General features: G+C 44.7%; 3 protein-coding genes across 3 annotated transcripts; all 3 read right to left on the reverse strand.

Moving 5' to 3' along the window:
• Nucleotides 1-14,559: 14,559 nt before the first annotated feature.
• LOC127328910 (protein FAR-RED IMPAIRED RESPONSE 1-like) lies at nt 14,560-15,936 on the reverse strand. The gene has a single exon (XM_051355471.1). It carries the CDS (start codon nt 15,934-15,936, stop codon nt 14,560-14,562), a length of 1,377 nt encoding a protein of 458 aa, XP_051211431.1.
• Nucleotides 15,937-15,941: 5 nt separating this feature from the next.
• Nucleotides 15,942-16,346, reverse strand: LOC127328909 (protein FAR1-RELATED SEQUENCE 3-like). The gene has a single exon (XM_051355470.1). The coding sequence runs from the start codon at nt 16,344-16,346 to the stop codon at nt 15,942-15,944; it is 405 nt and encodes a 134-aa protein (XP_051211430.1).
• A 5,089-nt stretch (nt 16,347-21,435) lies between these two features.
• Nucleotides 21,436-22,354, reverse strand: LOC127330264 (mavicyanin). Its single transcript, XM_051356532.2, has 2 exons — nt 22,089-22,354; nt 21,436-22,001 (listed from the first exon to the last, which is right to left on the reverse strand). The coding sequence occupies exons 1-2, from the start codon at nt 22,255-22,257 to the stop codon at nt 21,679-21,681; spliced, it is 492 nt and encodes a 163-aa protein (XP_051212492.1). The 5' UTR covers nt 22,258-22,354; the 3' UTR covers nt 21,436-21,678.
• Nucleotides 22,355-24,730: the final 2,376 nt, after the last annotated feature.

Genomic DNA, 24,730 nt, shown 5'->3' on the forward strand with positions numbered 1-24,730 from the left:
TGGCCACGCGCCGTTCCACCGCCTCGCACTCGCTCTGGCCCCGCTTGCTACGCGTTGAGCACCGCAGTGACACCGCGATGCCGCCAGACACGCGCCCAGCCCAGACCCGTGACCGCCGGCGCCGGAGACGACGACTTGTTCCCGTACGCGCCGCGGCCGTCGCGGAAGCAATGCGACCCTACCAGGCCCTCCCCAACCAAGCTGTCGCCACCGTTCGCCTCGCCTGGACACGTAGAGCATCGCCATGACCACGCCTAGCTCGACCAGCCGCCGGAGAAGCAGCGCCATGGTCGACCTTGCCACTGCCCCGCACCCCTTGCTCAATCCTATAAATAGAGCGTTCCCTGGAAGCAACTGAGCACACCACCTCACTCCCCACCCTTCACCACTTTGCCTAGCACCGTTAGCCACCTCGATCGTTGCCGGAGCAAGGCCAATTGCAAGATCGGAGCCGCGGAAGCCCTGGAGAAATCGCCATTGATCCAGGCCACCTCGAGCCCCGCCACTGCTACCAGCTGCTTCGCCGTCGTCCACACCTTCCCCGAGCACACTGCCATCCCTCGCTGGAGCCGCGGTGAGCTCTCCGACCCCCTACCCTCGCCGCCAACCTCTCTGCCTCTCGCCGGAGAAGACGACGCACCAGCGCCGTCCGATCCCGATCTAATCCTACGCCCCACGTTAAAACTTACCGTTTCGGGTTTTAAGAGAGACTGACGGGTGGCCCCCACCCTGTCAGCAGGCCCGCGTGCACTGGATGCGTTGCTGGGCCGTTTCTCCTTTTTTTCAAATCATTTGGGCCCAGTTAGTTTCCCGCCGGCCTTTTTAGTTTAAACTGAGTTTATTTAATTCAAATGAATTTCAATACTACCTCCACTTTGAAATTCAACCATTTCAAATTGGCTAAACCAAATTTAGTGAATCTTATGTTGTTAGAAAGCCACTGAAATTCTCTACAACATGCCACTGGCCCCATGGTCAATTTCCTTGTATAATTAATGTGACAAAAATAACAAGACAGGGACTTTTCCCTATTCAAATAATTCTTAAAAATCAACCAAAATAGATATTAAGTTAATTCCAACTCTAATAGCTCACTTTTGACTTACACTAATTGTTTTTGCAATAAAATGGTGTGGTCACTTTGCATGATCATACCATGGTTTAATGAATGGATATTTTGACTAGTTTAACTAGTTGATATTGTCCAAAACTATTAAAGTTAAATTGTGTGAAGTGTTACACTTCATTTAAACTTGTCTCACATGGATTCATGGGATGTTTGGACCCCTGGTTCCAAACTCTCTTATATGAATTACTTGAGATTTAAATCAAATGTAGTGTTATTTAAATAGTATGAGGTGATCCACCTCATTTAAATCATTTTCCCAAATGATGATGATGAACATTGGACTTAGGTCAATATGAGTTCATGCATGATTGTTGGAGAAATTAAATCTTAAGAAGGTTTCAATGAGAGGAAATTATTTCTCAAGAACCCTATGGAACACAAAGAAGTGAATCCTATTTAAACCCCACAACCCATGCACCCTAGTTAATTTATTTTGTGTGCATAGAGTAGTTTGAGTGTTTATTTGTGATGTGTGGAATAGCCATTGAATTAGTGAGTAATTATACTCGTATTCAAATTTAGACGGTAGCACCGGAGAGTACGCCGAAGAAGAAGGTTGCTACCAAGAGGAGGAGGAGGAACAGTTTGAGAACTACCAAGGCAAGCTAATATTCTTGCAAAGTGCAAAGCCCCTTGGGGCAAGGCACCATGTTTCTTATCTTTTCTTATGTGAACCCATCCCAAGTTTTTACTTTACAAGTTTTTACTTGTTTTCTAAATGAGTTACTTTTATAGTTAACTTTGGTCAAAGTACAAGTTGGTTACTAGAGTAGTGAGTTAGTCTTCTCCAAGCAAAGCAAGTTAGCACCCCTCAGGAACTAGAGCTAGTGCTAATGAATTAAAACTTGACTACTCTAGATGGGAACTTTGTGATTTTTGAAGGATTTTTGAAACCTTGGAATGAAGATGCATTCCATTGAATGATTTTTGAAGGTGAATATGACCAAGAGAAGATGGTGATTTTTTTTTTATAAAACAATGATGTTGGTTTGAATGCGATACCTTTCCAATTATTAAGTACCCCCACAATACCTGATTATGGGTAGGGCTTAACTGGAAGTTTATGCGTCTTAGTATGGGTTCCCTCTAAACAAGCGTCATCGGGGTTATGCCGAAAGCTGCCTCTACAACAAAAGAAACGATATGGTATGATGCGAAATGAGGTGAATGTCCGGCCCAAGCCCTGTGCAGTTCCCAGGCTGACTGTCTGTCTTCACTGGGAGGCCAAGCTCATGGGGAGAGGTGCTCATACTAGGATTCGTAAGTGAAAGGTTATGGTTGATGATCCGCGTACTGTGTTACGATGATTCGGGGAAATCCCGATGGATGAAATCAAATGTTGTGGCACAAGTGTGCAACCTCTGCAGAGTGTAAACCTATTCGAATAGCCGCGTCCACGGTTACGGACGGTTGGAAAGGCCATACAGTTTCCGATGTCATATCTTTGAAAATGATGTTGAAAAGGATGATGGTGAAATGACTTGTGGTGGATTGAATTGAAATCACCACTTGAATGGTGGGAATGACACTAATGTTCCCACTTGAGTTAGTTAGCATTTGAATAAGCTTTTCCCAAACTTTGTGAACTAAAACTAGCTTTATGCAAATAAAACTAGAGCTTAGCAAACCATACTAGAATGTCTAGCACTTACCTTGGTATTAGTTTGCGAGTACTCAATGTACTCACGGCTTTGTCCCTGGCTATTCAAATGGCCAGAGTATGAAGATGAACAAGGAGACGACCAGCAGGACGCCTACGACAACTAAGCGCCTTCCGACGTCAAGCGTTGGCCTGTGGACTAGAGAGTCCTTGTATCTTACGCTTCCGCTATGTTGAACTATGAACTTGTGTTGTTCGTTGATCAATAGATCAACTATTCATGTAGTATGGATCATGTGATTCCAATTTGTAAGACTTATGGGTTGTAATGAATGATGACTGTGATACTTAACTATTATGCCTCGCAACAACAATATTCCTGGGATTGCGATGTATGACATAATAGGCATTCGGACTTAAAAATCCGGGTGTTGACACCGGGCGAGGCTCCCGGGCTTACTGGATAGTGCCCGGTTGGCACAAGTGCCGCGGCCGGTTGAAACCGGACGGACCCGATGCTGGATCCGGTCGAACCGGGCCTGGGACCGAATGGTTCGGCGGCACGGCCGGTTGGACCGGATCTGGCACCAGCATGAACTTCAGCTTCCCCTCTCGCGCATGCCTCCCGCTCCTCCCTCGCGCGTCCATGGGATGTCTTCATGTCCAGCTCCATGTCCAGCTTCACGTCCATCTTCTGATCCAGCTGCTCCTCTCCTCCTCGTGTGATGCTTGTTCCCTCCTCATACCTGATCATACATAAGTAATAGCACTTAGGTAGTATAAAGTTCTCATCAATCAAAGTATCGTTTAGGAACAAATTCACCTGTTGTTTAAGTAGCTTCGCATGAGCTCGTGTCATTGGTCCAATCCTGACTTCATTGGACTTGAGCTTCACAGCAGGATCATCTTCTTGTAATGATGGAGGTAGTAGTGAGGTAGGGATGTCCTCATCAGCCTTATTGGAGAAGAAGCCAGGCGCTCTTCGCCACTTCCACCACACCTCCTACCACCGAAGACGAACGGCGATGAAGAGGAGAACCAGGAACACCTAGATCTAGCCCATGTGATCTGGACTCCAACTTCGGGCATAACGCCACAGCACATCACCAAGCCGGCAAGATCTACAACTACCTAGACTATGATCGGTGCTTCTCCTCCACCACCTCCGAATGGCATCGCCGCCGGCGAGGGCTTCAGGTTGGCTCGGGACGAGGTGAGCGACTCTCAAGGGGGGCAGGAGCGAGAGCCTTCAAGAGAGGGGAGATGAGAGAGCTGGGGACTTGCAAACTAGATAGGCAAGATGCTCTCATATGGAGATCGTCTAGTCCTTATTAACTCCGCTATAACGAGCTTACCCATGTTCCTACTATTTTTCTTTGATTCCGAAAGGTGTTAGGAAAATATTGGACTTTTTTAGGTCTTGTTTTTTTTTTTGGAAAAGTGACGACCTGAAAAAGAAATATCTTCTTTTGAAGTGGAACATTATCTGTCGGCCTAAAGATCAGGAAGTTTTAGGCATTAAAATAGTGGAGATAAAGAATATGTGATTACTAAGCAAGTATCTATTTAAACTACTGAACGGACAAGGGGTGTAGCAGGAGTTGCTGCATAACAAATTCCATAGTAAAAAAAACTCTATCCTAGGTACAAGTCAACCAACTGATTCACCTTTTTTGAGAGGGATTATGGGGTCAGAGATGAGTTCTTTAGTTGAGGCTTGTTTGTCATTAGGGGACGGGGCTATCACTCAATTTTGGGAAGATGTTTGGATAAGTAACACACCTCTATCCTCTGAATATCCATCCCTATATAACATTGGGCAACATAAAGATGCTACGGGTGCAAATGGGTTGTCCAATACACCGCTAAATGTTAGTTTTAATCAGGTTTTGACAAGAGACAAATATTAAGCATGGTTAAATTTAGTGGAAAATTTGATGAGTATTAACCTGGTCGATGAACCTGATAGGTTCTCGTGGCGTTTAACTTCTTTCATGTCTTTCTCGGTTAAATATATGTACACAGATTTTATGAATGAACATACTAGATTTGTATAGAAGTATCTTTGGAAGTTGAAGGTTCCATTAAAGATAAAGGTCTTCATGTGGTTTCTTCACAGAAAAATTCTTCTCACTAAAGATAACTTGGCGAAACGACATGGACCAGTGTACGAAGGGTGTTTTTTGTCACGCTCGGGGGACTATTGATCATCTCTTTATTTCATGTCTATTTGCTAAACTTATTTGAGGAGTTATTCATTTTACTTTTAATGCTCATCCACCTGCTAATGCAACCAATATGCTTGAGAATTGACTTAATGGGATTGAACCAATTGTTAAGGCTAGAATTCGCGTGAGAGTTTGTGCCTTAGTTTAGGGCGCAATTCAAAAGTGTCGAAATGATGTTGTGTTTAGCAAAAAGAAGTGTGCCAAACTTTTTGCAGGTCATCTACAAAGCCACCTACTAGATTCACATGTGGTCTTTCCTCCTTCCTATCGAGCAACGGGAGCATATGAATTTTGGATGCACTCGGTTGATGGCGGTCCTTCGACTATATTCAACCGGGGTGGCTGGCTGAAATATAATACGTTCCAAAATGATGTTTAGAAAGTTTTGCTAGCTATTTTTCGTTGGTTGATCCATGTTGAAACTTTGTGTGATCGTTGAGATGTAAACTCTAAGTATATAACTTGCAATGAATAAGGTTGTGTGTATGATTTTGATGCAGGGTTTGGGGCTTCGTTCCCCGATTTTAAAAAAGGAAAAAATGGTTTATGGCCTCCCCTCCGATGGGTGAGTTGCGAGAGAGGAACCATCACTGAGAGGTTCTCACCGACCCAGCATCGTTTTCTCTCTTCTTGCTCTCTTCTTGAAAACCATGTGGCCGATGTTTCAGTCTATTCTCAACCACATGTGCTTGTAAGATAAGTGATACTCTATGTTGAATAATGTAAGATCTTTTTTGGTTTTTATAGGTTCATTTTTTGTTCCAGCTACTTTTAGTACGCAGATTCACTCATTTTAATCCGTATCCGGTCCTCTTTGAAATAACTAGACAGTCTTACATTAGTGAACCGACGGAGTAGATTTTTGACAACGAAAATGATAGTAAACCAATAAAATAATTGAAACCACCACATATTTTCAGTACAATTTACCGGAAAGTGACTAGCATAGGTTTAAAATATAGATACAATATGAACTGCGAGATCGTTGCATGGTTGAACACATCGTATCGTGATGATCAAAGAAGCAACCATGATTTAACATATTTTCTCGTTCGAAAAGTGATTGTGGGTTGCTAAAATTGTCAGAGTCGTCAAAAGAAAACCCAACAATCCTATTATTCCAATCCCTCAACACGCTGAGCCTATAAAGAAAGGGTTAATTAGCCTAGATAGATGCCACAATAATTCTGCCTATTTGAGAAATGCCACTACAACTTTCATCTTTTGTAAAACGCCACTACAATTCTCTGTATGTTTATGCCTATTTAAACACATATATTATACAATATACACTCGTATTTCCTTCGTACATATGTGTACATGGTAGTCCCCACCTAAATAAAGCTTTGCAATACGCCAAAATGCAGCCTAGGCCGATCCGCGAAGAGGAAAACATGTATCGCAAATTCTATCTCATAGTCGACTTCATTTTCGTCGTACGCCGAGGTCGCGCGTCCGCGCCGTTGGATGAGATCGGACGATCGCGCGTCGTCCCACGCGGGGCCACCACCTGGTCGTAACGTCCGACCGCTTTTTTGGTGCGTGTAGTAATTTCCCAGGCGGTTCAAATTTCGGGACTCGTGCGGTCGTCGTCATCCATTTCGCCCTTCGCCCAAATCTCTCCCGGAGCTTCGCCAAATCGCCGGCCAAATCGCCGCCGCTCCCCCGCGATTCTCGCCGTAGAGTAGAAGATCCTGTCCGCGGCGGGTGTACACCATGTCGGCTGGCGGCTGATTCGTCGTCGGAGCTCCATTTCCGTCCGCTCGGCGGGGGGAAGGTTTGCTTCGTCGCGCGCTGGTCACATCCCTGCATCGCTCGTCGACGGTGAGGTCTGGTTTGCGCCCTCTCCTCCCTCGACCGCAGCACCCGCATCTGTTTTTGCTCTCTGTGGTTACATCCTTCGCATGTTCTGGCAGGGATTCGGGGATTTTTCGGCTTTTCTCTGTTTGCTGCTACATCTACTTTTGCGCCCGACCTATTCCTGGTAAGTGATGGCGATTTTCATTGAGCATATGTTAGGATCTGTTGAAGCATTCACGGATCTAAGTTATTTTTCGAGGATCTCCCCTCCGCAACTGCTGATTTTAGTTGTAGCAACATATACATGGTCAAGCTCATAGCTGATGTTTGTGGATCCTTTTTTTTTGATGCAAACAATGTTACATTCTAATGGTATGCTCTTTCCTATCTAGTGGTTACATGCACCCATGGTTTTGCATGCAGCGTGCTATGTATGTGGGAATGAAAATGTAACAGTGTAGCACATGGTTATCAAAATCAAATGCTAAGTCTAGTTTAGTCCCTGCAAAAATGGTTATCAGTTGTTTCAGATGGCACAAAGCATGTAGCACATGGTCCACAAACCATGTAACTAAGTCACACAAACCATGATATAAGTATCTGTATTACTGCATGTCACATGATAACTATACCTGGGGGCATGTAACTGAACATGATATGTTTGTGTTCATTGCCAGCAGCTGTAGCTGTGTAAGTGGCCGTAACATATTTTGCTAGATGTAGCAAGGGGAAAGGGATTTTCTATTTTTTTTTGCTAGGTGCATGTAACTGAATCTGGTCAGTATATTACCTCCAGACCTCGACGTAGTATGTTACATGAGATATCTTTACTTAAATTTTTTTTCTGGCTGCTTTAGTGGCATGTAAGGTAACTATAGATTTTATCATCTTACATGCAGTGTTTATCGCATCACGTTGACCTTGTTTAAAATTTGTAGCTCCCACTCTCTACCATCCCTTTTTTCTACGATTTAGTTTTTTGGTGAATGTAACATCATAATGTGTAGGACACAAAATGGAACATGCAGCTTACATATATGCTATATGCAATAATAGATTTGAGCTAGCTTTTTTTCCTTCTGTATATTCAGATTAGTTGTTTTTTGTTTTCAGAGTAAAACTAACTAATTTTCTTAGACAGAAAATATAACTATGGACAACAACGAAGAATCTAGGAACCCCATGGTTTCTCGTTTAGTTATGGATTACCTTAGTCTGCAGCCTGGCCCAGTAATTGGTGTCCTCTTGGTTTGTGTCCGTTTCTCTTCATCACCTGAGGCAATTTTCCATGCACTCCACACAGTCAAAGCTTTGACTACTGCTCCTATCAATTATGTCGTAAACAGCACACGGCATGCTCAACTGATTGTTAGGTGCACAAACCCAGTTGATGCACTAAACCTAGATTACACAAGGGGCACCTTCAAGTTTAATGACACGTTGATCAAATGCATCAACCTCGAAACCATCAGCATGTTACCTTATGATGAAGACGATGTTTACTCATGCACTGTTGAGCATTTCCTTGCATGCCATGAGGGAAATTCTATTATGCACTACCCTAGAGGGTTTGGGACTCCAATCGAAGACATGGACTTGCATTACTACCCCACGTTGTCCGCCACCACAATGGACATTCTTGGTGTACAAGAAGGCCCTTCAGATTCTCTGCTCAGAGTGGAAATCAAGTATTTCAGACGCCCTAGGGATTTCCTGTATGCCATACGAGTTGCCAACCTCCCAAACCATAAGTTTGCTGTTGACCAAGATGGAACAATGTACATGAAGTACGGGACCACATTTGAAGCTCATTACACATCTATCCATCACTTCTACGTGGGTGGACACATGATGATCAAGTTCTATCGAGTAGCATATGTCAACAAAAGGATTGCTGCCCTTGACGCGTCTTTCATGCCAATATATTTCAGGGCTTCAATTGATGATGCATGGGAACGTGTTGTCTAGTGCATCTAGGGGAGGAAATACCATCAGGCTGCACCGGGGGGGGGGGGGGGGGTAGGCTTCGAGTGATCGTTTTTTTTTTGGAATTTCATAACTAGATTTTTGGGAGGATGTTCCCAAATCTTGTTTGTCATATTTCCCCTGTGTTTTTTTACCTATGTTGCAATGTACTTCTGAACATGGAAATGTAATAAGTACTTTTTATTATGTCGAACCTTCATTCTCATTTTGTATTAGTTCCTATGAACGACATTTATGGTCTGTAATTTTTTTATATATGTGTGGATTGTTCGTTTCTTTTTAGAGAGAGTCTATAACTCTTTTCTGTAATGTATTCCATCTCAATTTCTATTACTCTGAAATTTTAAGGGTTCACTTTTTTCTGGGGAAATGTCTTATGCAGGTTACATTTTTCTAATAAATTGTAACTTCTTTTTTTATGCAGATTTTTTGTTACAGGTACAATGACAAGATCTAGTAGTAACAAGAAAAACAAGTTTGTCAGAAGATATTCAAAGTACAACCAGATGTGCCATAAGCTTACACTGAAGCATTCCATGTCACCAGTCCAATTCCTAATCAAGCAAGAGGAAAATGTGCCTGAAGGTAGACCAGCCATTCAATTTGTGAAACAAGAATCTCCAGGGGCTGGTAATGAACATCACCAAGATAATATGGTTAGTCACTTTGTAACATCCTAGTCTAGTGCCTTTTTTGCTCTTTTTTCATTTGTATTTCTGTAACTGTCATAGTGAAAAATACATCCTCTGATTGTTTTCAACTACTTCTTTGCTTTGTTCTGTAGACAAAAAGTAAGAAATTGTTTCAGAGGGCTTCACCTATGAGGATGGTCAGGTTATACCCAAACATTACAGAGGAACAACAGCTGTTGATAAGGAACAATGACTATGGCGGTCTGCTGGATATTAAGTGTTCTAAGTTGCATCCCGATCTGTGCCAGTTTCTAATGGAAAGCTTTGATCCAGCGTCTTGCACATTAGTGTTCCCGGGACGTGGCACAATACCTGTGACAGAAGAGTCTGTTCAACAAGTTATCGGTGTTCCATTTGGAGATATTGATGTCATTTTTGCTCGAGATCGAGACGCAACTGCTTTCATGAAGGAGCAACTATCGCTTACTGGGAGGAAACAGCCAACCCTTACCTCATTAGAAACAAAGCTCACTGCGATGAGACCTGCTAACAGCAAATTTCTGAGGCTTTTCATAACTTTTGCAATGTGCTCTGTTCTGGCTCCAACAACTGGAATCCGCGTCAGCCCTAGAGTATATCCTTCATTGATAAATATTAAAGAAGCAAAGCGGCTCAACATGTGCAAGTTTGTTATAATGATCCTTTGTAAATCATTGAGTGTAGATGCAGACAAGGAACAAGTCAGTCCATGCATGCTGTACCTCAAGGTACCTCTTCCTTCTCCAATTTATTCATATGTTTTTGAAATCTAACTTTTACCCATGCATCGTCTCTTCTCAACATGATTCTACAAAGGAAACGCTTTTACTTACATCCATGGTCTTCTTTTTCTTCTCTTTTTTTATGACAGGTAAAATATCTTGACTCATTACAGTTGCGGGATTTGGATGTAAACCCTGAAGGTACTAGAGTGTCAGTATGGACAAATGAAATGGTTAGAAAAGCTATAAAGCAAGACACTAAAGAAAATGGCTCATTCGGTGCATTACCGGTGAGTTTTTCCCTCTTCATTTAGGTGCTTTTGGTGTTTGTTTTTTCATAAACTCCATTACTCTGACATGTTACATTGCATTTCACACTCATGTCTTTTTTAGAAACAACCTTATTATATCCTTATGTTTTTTTCTCGATATAATTGCAGCTAAAGCAAGAATTCTCAGAAGTACAAGATGCATCGGATGACAGGACAAGAACACATGGAAGTGATAATGAGAATGTGAATGTTGCATCCGATCCAGAGATGAATGAAAGCTGTGGTAATGATGGTTCCATGTCGGAGTCTAAAGTTGCACAAAGCATAACAAGCGGCCCATCTGATGCACCAGCGCAGGGGTATGAAAACAACAATACTGCTAATGACAATGGGCAATCAGAAGAAGATGAATATGTTCAGATGTCACAAAGCATTCTATTCTCAGACCCTCGCAAAATAACCAAGTTCATCGAAAAGAATGCTCCACAAAACGTTACACAGGAAGTAAGTCGTGCAATCGTTTTTTTTATACTTGCACATTTAAATGCTGACCACTATCATTACATCCTTTTTGAAAAATTTATATAAAACACCATTTTCTATGAACAACAATTTTAAATTTCTTCTTCTACAGTACATCTCATTTCTTTCCAATTATCTTCTTTTGTAGGACAAAAGGAGATTTACAGAAGCAGTTGAGTATGCGTGCCATGGTTTTGAAGCTTCCTTGCAGATGCTAGTCAGGAAACTAGCCACGAGCCGAGGTGACCCAACGACATCAATGAACCACAATTCTATGCCAGAGAAATCAATATTACCCAGTCCAAAACAAAGCAAGAGAGCTCCTCCAAGGAAACCAAAGGTACACAAAGACACAGAGTTGCAAGGTCCTAAACATGAGGATGTTGGTACGATTCATTCTCAAGCGGAAACCAAGGATTCAAGTAAAATAACGGCAGATGTAGCTAAAGCAAGACCAAGCAATACTACCAGTAAAGAGAATGTACAAGGAGAATCAAAGTTGGATGTCAACATGCATGCCGCCCAACATCCTTCAGTTGGTGCAGTCATAGCAATTCGAGAGTCAGAGAAGAAAGAGTCTGATCCTGCTCCTGCAAGCTCTGATGCCAAAACCAAAATGCTTGTCAGTGAACATGCGAGTTTGGAAAAAGAAGATGAAGCTTCAGTTGATACGAAGAATCTTCAAAAGGATGAGGAGCATGTAGTTATAGTTAACACAGAAATATCAGCACAAAAGAATGCAGTGTTGCCCATAGAGGACCAGCACACCACGAAACATGCTCTTCCCACTGTAAAAAGTGCTGCCACATTTGATAATCAGCTCAGTGATCATGGAAAACTTGAAGAACAAGCTGAAGTTACAGTAGTGGAGCAGGAATGTGGAAATGTTATTCCACTCGTTGGTGGCAAAGGAAATAAAGTTCTTGAAGATGCAGAGGTTACATTGGCAGATACTGATAATGTCACAACCAACACCCTCAAGTTTACTCACATTGACAGTACAAAAAATGAACACATAGTGGCTTTGATGAGGGATCTGAAGAGGAAAAGATGTAACAGAGCAGAGGATGATGTTGACCAACATGAAATCAATGAAGAAGAAGTTAAACCAGAAACTACATGCATCAATTTTCCTGTCATCGATTGCAACGCAAACATGACTTCATCACAGAAGGAACATGTGGTACAGACAGCAAACAAGTTAGCAGATGACAACACTTGCAGTGAAGAATCAGAATCCAAACTAGAAGAAAATAGGAGGAAGGAGTTCTTGAAGTATGTTGGCACCGAGATACACAAACATCCTGAATTTCCTTTGTTCGAAGAACCTGAGTTCGTTGATATCGGCACACCTATTCTAGATAGGTTTCAGTTAATGAAGAACATACCACAAATGGAACCTTCAATGGATGGGTTGGAAACTGTGCATGATGCTATTTTGAGGCCTGAGTGCCAACAAATTCTTGCTCAAATGGAGCCTAAAATCATACCAAAGAAAAGGAAAGATGTAAGGTTTGTTGACAAAAAAGACAAGAGAACAAAAGTTGAGGAAACCAATGTAACATCACCAGGCAGGTACCGAACTAGGTCTGCTGTGCGTCAAGAGCTCAAGAACAATCCTATGAAGGATGGAATAGGCACAACACCAAGGAAAAATGCAACTGAATCGGGAGGCAGCCCAAGCAGTAGCAATTCGCGCAGGCAGACTAGGTCACAAGTTGCTGCAGCGATCAAATCAGAGGAGGAAAATTCAGTACCAAGGACACTGATGACAGATGTGCCCCAATCCACTGCACATGATCCTGTGAATAGAAAGCTTGACTTCGAAAGCTCTGAATCGAAAAAAAGGGAAGAAGCAATCAGACGGGCTGCAGATCCTCCACTATTTGTTCTCGACACTCCTCTAGATGTGAATGACCTAGGCGAAGGAACTGGAAACAAACAAAACAATCTTAATGGAACTGAAGCCAGGAAGGAAGATGTAGCTCAAGATCGCATGAATCCAAAGTCAAAACAACCAGCATCTAGCATTACACCAGTGCATCATGAGTATGAAAAGAGGATTTCCAAGCCAGGACAGTATGCGAAATCACCTTTTGTCAACTCACAAACTAGTAGAACATTTTATGTCAACAAGTCTGTTGACGAGGTGTATAGCATGGTCTGCCAGCATGGATGGAAACATGCACCAAGGGACCCTTTCAACAAGGAAATAGTTATAGACCTGGATGACATATATGTTAGTCTCGGTGACCTTGCTGAATCTGTTAGGCCAAGGAACAAGTTGTACTACACTGTTGCAGAAATTGGAATCAACATCATCACAAGGGAAAATCAAAACCCCAAAAAGGTCATTATGCCTCTGCGTATAGCTGTAAGTTATGTCCAATTTGTTCTCTTTCTCTTTTTTTGGATAATCAGATAGAACTTGAAATTAGTGGAACACATGTGCACCTAATTGTTCTTTCTCTTTTTGTCAATAGTAATTGGTTTTACTTTTTATCTGTTCGAACAGTCGTACCTAATTGAGGGACGTGATAATCTCAAGGAAGTAACCCGATGTTTCGAAAACAGTCCATCAAACAGATTGGATCACAAAGACATTGTAAGTACTAACCTGATTTTTTTATTACTAATCATTTTCCTGATCAAACCTTTTTATTACTAGAATGTTTTTTATCTTTTCTGATTCCTCATCACAATTCCACATCTATTTTTGTTACATTACATGTTTGTTTCCCTACACTTCAAGCTTTTCCTGGAACACCAAAGGATGCATCAGGCCATTACTGGCTTGTTAACCTGAACATCAAAGCTCAGAGGTTCGAGATATATGATTCACTAGGAAACAATTCCGAGCCAGTAAACATGCACGCTTGCCACTTGCTAATTGCTGGCATAAAGACTAACTGGACCAGACAGTACTCCAACTCAAAGATAAAGATCATGGACTGGCCTATAGAGATAATTGATAGCCCGCGCCAAAACAATGGGTAAGCTTCATAATACTTTTCAATTCAAACGTATAACGCATTTTTTATATTTTTTTTAGAACAATGTAACTTCATTTTACTGTAGGTTTTTCATTTCTCATTGCTTTCTAACAAAACTAAACACACTATCTGTGTTTCATCTCCCAGGTATGACTGTGGTTTTTTCACACTGAAGAATCTTGAAGCATGCCCAAGCAGGACCCCAGCAACGTACTCACAGAAAGACATTCCAAACATAAGGAAGTTGTACACAGATAAATGGTTACGTTTCACGAAGAAAGCAAATTGGCAGTTATTTGTCTAGCAAATGTGGTCAAGTGGTAATTCATATCGCTAACCATGCTCTTTTTTTCCTTTTTTAATGTTACCTATGTATCAATACTGACTTTACATAGTTACTTTATTTTTACTCTATCGAAAAGAATTCAGCAAATGCAATAAAGTATAAGTTGACAATCATAAGATACATTTTTTCGCATGAGAAAACATTCTGTCTCAAAAATCATTTAAATATTCGCAAAAAGGTCTCGTACAAATTTGTTCGACAAGGTAACATGAGGCCTGTAATGTAACACATAATTTTTAAATCAAACACAATGTCCTTCACTTCTTATATATTTTCCTTCTTTTTTCAAATCAATGAAAAAGGCCCAACAAACTGTACTTCTCTGGGTTTGCTAGTCGCACCTCGCACGTACGAGCATCGTGACCTGGTTGCTTGCACACACCACAAAGACCTTGTTTTGGTTTCTGTAACTGTAGACCACCTTTCTTTCTTTTTGAACCTGGGCGCCCTTTTGTCGCTGACATTGGTGGGTTCCTAGCTTTCCGATTCTCCACAGTAGCAGCATCTTCTTCCATAGGTACACTTTCTTGTGACTCATTAGCAGGGTTGGTGTTTACTGGATGCTTGGCGCTCTTCCTTTTTTTGAGTGCATCAGCATTAGCCTTTTTCAAATCTGCTATCTCTTTCTCCATTGCTCTCATGTGCCGTTCAGCTATTTCATTAGTTTTCTCTGAGGCCGCTAAACCAACAGCAAGCTTAGCAAAATCACTGCAGAGGTTACCATATCTAAGCAATCTCATATCTTTTCTAGATAGTTTCTGGCCAACAGGCTTTTCTTGCCTCTCATCCCGCGGTGCAACTATGTCGGGAGGGGGTAGACACCACCTGGGTAGGATGTAGTGCTCTGGGTATTTTGTAACCATCCCTAGATGTGTCATAACTTTCATTGCATGGCAGCACAGGATACCATCCCTGTTAATTTTGCAGCATTCACAATTGTAGATTCCATTAGCTACATCAGCATCGACACGATAACTCCTCCTACCGTACCCGCGCACGGATCCTTGTATTGGGAAAACCTCATGAATGCTCCCTTGTTCAGTAACACCAATGTCACGAACATTGTAGGATGTAATCTTCCGAAGCTCAAGCTGAAAGCGGTTGTAGATGGGCATGGTGTATGTCTGAAGGATCTGCTTCTCCATGGGAAAGTCCCCCCAAAGCCTGACTGTCTTCTCATCACCATCAAACTCATGAGCATCTTCTGTTACATCTATTCTTTCCTGCAGTTTCATGTACTGCTTGAAGAAACGAACAAGGCTATCATGTGGATGAACATACTGCTTAAGAACAACATTAAACCCTTCACTTCTAGATGTAGTTTGAAGGAATGGAAAAAACCGGTGGCGGAAATATGCTGGCACAAAATACTCACGCAAATCATAGAGGTCAAGAAAATGTGTGTTATCTGCAACCCCATGCGTTTCCACCATTTTTGCCCACCGCTGTTCAAACTCTTCCGGTGTCATGCTGTAGTCAATCACATCATTGAACTCTAAACGCAAGTCTTCTCTCTGAGCAACAAAAGTACCAAGTTTTTCCTGTACTTTTTGCATTATATGCCATCTGCAGAACCTGTGTATGATGCCAATGAACACAATGAGGATAGCAGTTCTGATAGCTGCATCTTGATCTGTAATGATGTTCAATGGATGTAGTCCATCCATTGCCTCTAAAACCGCTCAAACAACCACACAAAATTCACAGAAGATTCATTCCTCACAAAACCACAACCAAGCTGGATTGATTGACCATATCTATTTATTCCAATGAAAGGAGCACATGGCATGCTGTACTGGTTTGTCATGAATGTTGTATCAAAAGAAATACAATCATTGTACAGGGGGTAGACATCTCTTGCTTTGCTATCCACCCAGAACAGGTTCTCCACTTTATTTTCTGCATCTAGCTTGAACCTGTAGAAAAATCTGGGATCATTTTTCTTGATTTCTTCAAAGTACTCTAGCAGGTCTGGGATATCTTTAATCCTGTCATAGTTCCCTAGTTTTGCAGTGTAGTTACTAACAGTTTTGCTGTTGTATAGGACATTCTGCTTGCTCCCATATAGCTCCCCCATGATTTCCATGATTCTTCATGAAGTAAGGTTGACTTCATGCAACAAGTCAATGAACTTTTTCTCTTCTGCAGGGATCTTGTTGTGTGATGTCAAGTACTTCTTAAGCGCAAACTTGTCAATCACCTCATGTGTATGCACGTCAACAAACTGAGTTACTTTCCATCTAGCACCATCACGTTTTACTCGAAGCTTTGCTTTGCAGTCGGTCAGCACAGTTAGCTTACGATTCCTCTGCTTAACTGGGACTGCTTCTTCTTCTCTAGGCTTCCCAGATTTGTTGCAGACATAAACAAATTTATCTAGCTCACCATCTTTAGCACATCTCCTAGATGATTCTATCTTCACTGAAAAACCAATGTGGTGAGCATATCTGTTGTAGTGCTGCAAAGCTAGTTCAGGTGTGTCAAACATCATGCCAACAAATGGAACCTTTGGAACATATCCTTCAGGCGTTGACTCAACCTCAGCTTCACCATCGCTTTCCTCACTAGAAAGTGTAACACCAGTCCGTGCACGCGAATCAGCTTGCTGATCATTGTTTGAAGGACCTGCTTCATCTCCTTGGGGATCGACACGATGGCCTCCGACTTCTGGCGGCTGCCCAGTATGTTGATCAGTTGATGTACTAGCTTCAGGAGTTGCATTGAGATCAATGCCACCAAACCAGTATTCAAATCCGCGAGCCCTTGGCATTCTTCTTCAAAAACAAATATCTGCATGGAATCAATGACATGAATCATTAAGATTTTTTGGTTGCACGACATTTTTTAAAGTAAATTTACATCTGATTTTTACCATCTTCAGTTAAATAACATTCTCCTTTTTTTATTTTTTCCCTGTTTTACAGGTGCAAGTTGTAAATATCTTTGTGTTCCGCAGAAAACCAAGGCAATACCAGGAAAGATCATGTGACTGACATGGCAACCAGTATGGGCAAATTTTATGCAGTACTACTTTTACTAATGGCAAACCTGTATGAAACTGATAACCAGTATGAGCATGTAACATACCAGCTGCAGTCTAGTGTTCTTTCTAGCTCTGCCCCTAACTTTTCTGTTCTACCTAGTTGTTCTCCCAGTTACATGCTTTTTTCTTGTGTTCAACATGGTTGTCCTACCTTTGTGTTCTACCAGTTACCTTTGTGTTCCATCTTTTTTTTTGTTATATCCTGTGTTCTACATGCTATCTTTGTGTTCTATGCTCTTTTTTTTAGACTTGTTACTTTTTGTTTGTCCTATAGTTACATTAGTGGCACATGTAACATAGCAGTAATTTATTTCTGTTTGAAGGCAGTAGAGAAGTCACCTACTAAGTGCATGTAACATAGATGTCTAAAGACTTGATGCTGCCATATTTTTCACTAGATGTAGCAAAGGGAAAGGTGCATGTAACTGAATCTGGGCAGTACTGACACTCTAGTACCTTCAGGGTTTACATCCAAATCAGATTTTTCACTAGATGTAGCAAAGGGAAAGGTGCATGTAACTGAATCTGGGCAAGATAGTACCTCCAGTCAACTGATTTTGCAGAGGGATAGACGATGTACCAGGGGGATGGGCTGGAGGTGATTTTCCTGGACCTGCTAGTCGTCAGATGTAGCAGATCCCTCCCCTCAATGTAGCAGATCTCTCCCTATATGTATGTAGCAGATCTGAAACAAGAAAGTATGTAGCAGATCTCTCCCTCAATGTAGCAGATCTCTTCGTCAAGTAGATTGAATCGATGTAGCAGGTTTAACTGGTGGCAGGAACTGGACGAGAGGAGAGAAGTTTTTTTTCAAGAATCTGGATGTGACTGTTCTTCCCTGGTTCATCCTTGTTCTTGGCGTGTTGAAGAAGAAGATGGGGATCCAGCGCACATGTAGCAGGTAAGAAGAAGATGGGATCCGATGTAGATGTAGCTTTATGCTGTGGTCCCCAAAAAAAGTGGCGTTCACGTGGGAGATGATCGTATGCTACGGGGTCCCCACGGTGGGCCGAAAAAGGAAAGTGCGTGGTCCCCACGGTGGGCCAGAAAAGGAAAGTCCACCTGGTCGGACTGACCTTGTTTTACCAGGAATCGAGGTCGACCTCGATGTAGCACAGCTCAACATGTATATAGTTGGATTAAGCATCAAAGTCGAACATTTTTCTTAGAAAAGGAAAGTGGTAGATGGGACTTACTGTACTTTGTGGCCGAATCGACATCATACATTCATGTCTTATGGATCGTGTCAGGTCGTGACATAGGATAGTTGGCTCGTTTACTGCTAGATTGTGTTTAAATTTCACTAAAAAGAAGATCATGTTTAAATTAGAACTGGGAGCTATTCCCATGGTCTTTTTTTCGATAGAGGAAATATATTAATATCGAAAGATACCAATTACAACCAGCCTTTGCAACAACGTCCCGCCCTAGTGGCAGTACGGATGCATACAACCAAAAAAGATAAAAGAAAACTAAGAAACAAAAGTCCCGCTACAGTATTCTAGGCCTAGCAACAACAATACATCCACCACCATTACAACACCTGAAATACAGACTCTCCAAAAGTGACGCCTCCAAGAAGGAAACAGTGCACCAACACCGTCATCGTCCGATCAAAGATCTTAGGTTTTCACCCTGAAGATTGTCCCCGCTCTCAAAACAATGCCTCCAACAAGGTCATTGCCAGACACAACCAGTTAAGGCCAGACCTTGGATTTTCACCCTGAAAGCTAGGACTCTGAACTTCACATGTGTTGCCGCCCCCGCTTTCATACCACTGCTGCGAAGCCCAGAACACCAAGTCAGTCACTAAACAACGCGGAGACTTGAACCTCCATTAGCTAGTCCTCTGATCCGACCTTCATGATATTCTCTTCTTCTGACTTCACCATGGACGAAAATGTCACTTGATGTCAACACATAATAGAGCTTCGTGTCGCTCCCTCCATAACCAAACGGCTGGAATAAAACATTGGGTGCGCACGACCGAATTCCACCCGATCCAGCAAAACTCCAGGCAAAATGCACTGTTCCATTCGCCGGCGGCGCCTTCCGGAACTCAACACTCCGGCCAGATCAAGAAGCACAGACCTCAGGAAACTCTCCATCTTCGCGCAAGCGAAACCCTAAGACCACCACCTTCAAACCGCGAAGCAGACGAACAAGCCCCCTCGCTGCCATCTGCTAGCCAGCGAAAACAAAGGAGGAATCGGAGTAGGCACCATCCGAGACACACTCGACCCAGATCTCAGATCGGGCCTGCCACGCCACGCGGTGTTGGACGCCGGTACCACACCATCCACGACTCGCAAGGTCGCTGCCCCTTCTCGCGCCATCAGCTGAACCGACGGCGGGTCTATGCGGGACCTAGACCCACAACCACCAGCACCACCATCATCGAAGGCCATGGAGGGATCATCCGCCGCCGCTCGTCAAGGGATCTCCGCCCCGGACGCCGTGCGCGCCTCCCCGCAGCCGCCGCCCCAGCCGCCACAACGGATCGTCGCCACCACCACCCCCCGACCCCCTTTGGCGCCGGGGCCCGCCGCCACCGTGGCCGACGCCGACGGCAGCGGCGGAGGGAGGGACGCGAGGGAGGGCGGCGGCTGGCGGCGCTAGCGTTCGCCCTAGCGTCGCCCTGGGGGACGACGCGAGGACGCGTACCGCTTTATTATTCTTTTATATACATTCGGTGCATGCATGCAATTATGGTTCATGTAATCAGACTTATATCCACCTGATGAACCTTGCCGAATAGAAAGTTGCATTGTGCTTGTATTATTGTACCTATATGTGACAGGCAATGTGGTTGACATATTATTATTATATGAACAAAAATTTGTTGTATTGCTCATGCCTTTTTCTGCCAGTGCCCCAGCCCATGTCAGCCTGATTCAGGTGGGGTCCGTCATGTATACGTATGTACAACGAAAATAAAGTATATATGTGTGGTATATGTGTGTAAGTGAGCAAAATGGCATTTATAAAATGTACATAGAATAAGAGAGGCGTTTTTCAAAAGACGAAAGTTGTAGTGGCATTCCTCAAATAACCTACAGTGAATTGGGTCTCGAATTGAGGAATTGGAATTCGGGTCTCTAATTCCAGTCCGTTGGATACGCATAGAATCTGGATCAGGAAAGGCAGCCAAATTCCAGCCCGCTCCCAATTCGGAGGGTCCGACCTCCGTATTCCCTCGGAATTGCCAAGCGGTACGAACGCGAGTCTTCCTGTTGGACCGCGACCTCTCCCGAGCTCACGACATCCCCATCCCTATCCTGGAGCAAGGCGATGGCCACGCGGCGAGTCTTCCCAGTCCTCCGCCCTCCTCTCGCTTCTCCGCCGTGCCCTTCCTACCCTGCCCTCCCCTTCTTATCCAACAACAGCGTCTGCCCTTCCATAGCCCTGCCCCAATCCCTAGGTCATGGGGAACGGCGCAGGATGGGCAGCGTCGGCCGCCGGCGATAGGATTAGCGGCGGGAGGCTGACCCATGCATCTCCCACAGTCAGCGACGGATGGGAACATGGACGCCCGGCGATGTGGTTCCCAGCCACTCCCCTTTTCTCTGGTCCCCTTTGAACCCACCCGCACCTGACATGGGTGATTTTTGTGCATTATGTGCAGGGCACAATCGATCAGGATGGCGCAGTGCAGATCCCGATCGGGGCCTGCTCACCTCCACCCAGGCGTTGCTCGCCGACCACAACACCTTGGCGGCGCAGGTCATCGGATACACCAACAACTCCGCTGCGTTCCTGACATACTTGGTGCTCATCAGCAGCAGCAGACTATCAGCATGTACATCCAAACAGGAATTAGAATTCGATGCTACCATTTAATTCTAACATCAAATAGCATGCACATCCAAACAACAGAATCGAATTGGAGGCCATTTCCTTTCCAACTCAGATTTAGAATTCTCACTCAATTCAATTCTAGGACTCAATTCTGTGCATCCAAACACAGCACGTTTATCCAATTAACCCAAAGAAACTAGGCGAGCTTAGGGCTGTTCTTTTTCAAACATCGGCAGCAACACATTAATCATTTGTGAATGAATGTAATCCTCAAATTACAACACTTCCACGTTGGAACCCACAAAAGAAATAAATAGAAGCCAAAATATAAAAAACATAATCTATATATGAAAGAATTCAATCGCGGTAACAATATTTGAAGGCTTTTGGTAGTCGCCTAGTCTAGCTACCTCAAACACTTACGAGCAAGTGATAACCGAAGAAAATAAAAAGGTACACTCCTCCGAGGCCCCAGGCCCCAAAGCACACCGGCCGGTCATGCATCGATCACAGGACACACATATGCCGATCAATCGACAATCGTACCGCAAGTGTGAAGAACTGGCGCTCAGAACATGAACGCGGCTGCGGCTACGGCGCAAGCCGCTGCAATCGCCTGTGAAACCGCTCCGCTGATGAACGAGGCCGAAGAGGATGGCGGGGCAGCCGGGGACTGTGCGGTGGAGTCGGCGGTGACGACGAGGAACTTCATGCCCTGGGCGCAGTGGTTGCCCACGCCGCAGACGAACCACCTCCTCCCGGCCTTGGCGAGCGGTACGGTGTCGCTGCCGGAGTTCCAGGTGCCGAGCGCGTTCCCTGTCACGTTGCAGGCCTTGAAGTCCGCGCCTGTCACTTCCATCACGTTGTGCTTGTCGGAGGGGTACATGAACGCTGCGAACAAACGCAAAGTTGTTAGCAATTGCGGTACGAGTTCTAAATAAGTGTTGCGGATCGAAGGTGCGTGCTCCCAAAACATACTTAGGCTGTCACCGACGACGAAGGTTTTGCCGTGAGTCCAGGTGGCAGGGTATTTGAGGGTCCAGCCGGCGGCGTCCCCCACAGTGAAGACCTCGGCGGAGGCTGGCGCCAGGAGGAAGGTGGCGGCAATGGCAGCGGCAGCAACGAGTAGCACTTGCCGGGAAGCCATTGGTTACTGTTGTGTATGAAGCGGCAGCAAAGGAGTATACGGTGATGTTCTTGTGTATGACAACCTCTCTGTTTCGCGTAGTTAGTTGCAGATCGACTTGTAGTTGTAGGCTTGCAAGATAAATGCCATTTCGAATGTATTTATAGGGCAGAGGTACCGACCTAGTCAATGATTACTGTGATGATTTCCAAGCGGAAGAAGCTGCAGGTTGATGGCGGCATGCCGGCATTAGCTGGTGAATGACAGGACGCCTATACCATGAGAAAGACAACGTTTGGCACATTGCTATTTCCCCTGGTCGACATTATACTCAGTTTTAGAGTTGACGGTTTCTTCGGTTAGGGTTGACATGTTCTCCAGGGTTCTTTTTGTTCTAGAGTTGAAAGATTATCTTGGTGACCCCTAACTTTGAGTTTTTTTTTTGGATAAAGGGTAATATATAAAAATAAGATGATACCAATGAGCGGTTCGGAAACCACCACCTCCCCCTAGACCCCCCCCCCCCCCTCAGGCCTTCCCCACCCTGCCACCGTTCGTCCCCTCGTCATAACCATCTCCCCCGTCATCGGGTGAAGCCCGGGCGACACCGGCGGCGGCGGATCTTCCTTCACCGCTTCATCGAGGCGGATCGGGGCCCTCCCCTTCCCTGGCGGCGGTGCACCTCGGGTAGCTCAGGTGCGGCGCGATCGTCCTTCGGCTACGAGGATCGACTGTAGGGGCTCTGATGACGGGTCACTACTAGGAAAAGGCCTATAGCTGCAAATATTATTGCCGGTGCACTAAAAAAGATGCCCGCCAGTGCTAAATACTACCGGCGCTCCATGTTTCGGCCATGCCGGTGATGACCCAAGACCGCCGGCAGGAAAAAATTAGTGCGCCGGGGATAAGGCTGAACCAGGTCCGGGCCGAACTGAAAACCGTAGCTCCCCTTACTGTCGGCGCACCACCATGTTGGTGCGCCGGGGGTAATTTGCTTACCACCGGCGCACCAACATGGTGGTGCGCCGGCAGTAAGGTTAGCTGCAATTTTTCCTCTCCACCCCCTGGACCGCCTTAAAAATAAAATCTTTTGAAATGCCCATGTAATATGTCATCTAGTTTTAGTGAAAATTTAAAAATATGAATTTCGATATATTATGCAAAATGACGCCATCTTTCGGTAAAACAGGATTTCTGGTTGCATACAACCTCCGATGAAAACTGTTTATATCAAAATCTATCTACGCGAAATTTCCTATCCGAATCCAACGACCTACGGTCCTTTAGCGATTTTTTTGATTCCCAAAATTTGAAAAAGGAAAATAGAGTTTTTTGAGGTTTGAGATTTGGATAAAAAAAAAAAAGTACCCCCGGCGCACCACCATACTAGGTGCGCCGGCAGTAATCTCTACTATATATGCGCAGACTAGCCGCCTCCTCCTCCTCTTCCATTTCTCCTCCTCTCCTCCTCCTCCTCCTCCTCTTCTCCTTCTCCTTTTCTCCTCCCTGACGGGCTCCTCCTACTCCTCCTCCAGTGACCTCCTCCTCCTCCTCCTCCGACGACGACGACGACCTCCTCCGGCGACCTCAACCTCGGGCCTCCTCCGGCGACCTCAACCACGGGCCTCCTCCTCCTCAACCTCGGACCTCCTCCTGCGGTGACATCCTCCTCCTCCTACACCGGTGACATCCTCCTCCTCCTCATACTCCACCTCGGGCCTTCTCCTCCTCCTCCTCCACCTCCTCCTCCTACTCCGGTGACATCCTCCCTCTGGTGACATCTTCTTCTTCCTCCTCCTCCTCCTCCTCCTCCTCCTCATACTCCACCTCCGGTCACCTCCTTCTCCACCTCCACCTCCGGCCTCCTACACCTCCTCCTACTCCTACCTCGGCGCAACAACGACAGGCCCATATTCATGGTTTTCGAGGACGAACCTGAGCTAGATCCAGATCGACATCTAGATCTAGATTGGCCTTTTTTAAAAAAAATTGAAAAAGCATACCGCCGGCGCACTAGCCTGGTGCGCCGGGGATAACTCATTTTACTGTCGGCGCACCAGCTGGTGCGCCGGGGGTAACCCAATACCACCGGCTTGTTCCCACCGGCGGGCGCTGGTGCGCCGGCAGTAGGATTTTTTGGTGCGCCAACAATAAGGCTTTTCCTAGTAGTGGGTGGTACCTAGTCTGGGTCTCATGGCCCCAGATGGGCTCGAGCGGTCTAGGCTCTACGACGGGTGGGATTCCTAATGGTGCAGGAGATGACTTGGCGGGATCCCGGGACGGCGGCTCTACGGCCAGCTTATTTCATAAGGGCGACCATAGCTTCATGAGCCCATCCGAGCCTGGCTGGACCTGACGGGGCCCGGTGTGCTCCCACTGCTATGTCCGGTCAATGAATGCCTCTCGGCGGTGGAGATGGGTTCCTCCCGCGTGGTTGTGAGGCTGCTATTCCTAGCCCCAACGACGTCGTGTGTCTCTACTATTCAGGCCGCAT

Source organism: Lolium perenne, chromosome 2, assembly GCF_019359855.2.
Source record: "Lolium perenne isolate Kyuss_39 chromosome 2, Kyuss_2.0, whole genome shotgun sequence".
In the NCBI taxonomy this organism is placed as follows: domain Eukaryota; kingdom Viridiplantae; phylum Streptophyta; class Magnoliopsida; order Poales; family Poaceae; genus Lolium; species Lolium perenne.

Coding starts and splice junctions, on each gene's coding strand:
- LOC127328909 (XM_051355470.1), bottom strand. CDS start 16,346: ATGGGGGAGCTATATGGGAGCAAGCAGAATGTCCTATACAACAGCAAA.
- LOC127330264 (XM_051356532.2), bottom strand. CDS start 22,257: ATGGCTTCCCGGCAAGTGCTACTCGTTGCTGCCGCTGCCATTGCCGCC. Junction 22,002..22,088: donor CGTCGTCGGTGACAGCCTAA/GTATGTTTTGGG, acceptor GTTTGTTCGCAG/CGTTCATGTACCCCTCCGAC.
- LOC127328910 (XM_051355471.1), bottom strand. CDS start 15,936: ATGGATGGACTACATCCATTGAACATCATTACAGATCAAGATGCAGCT.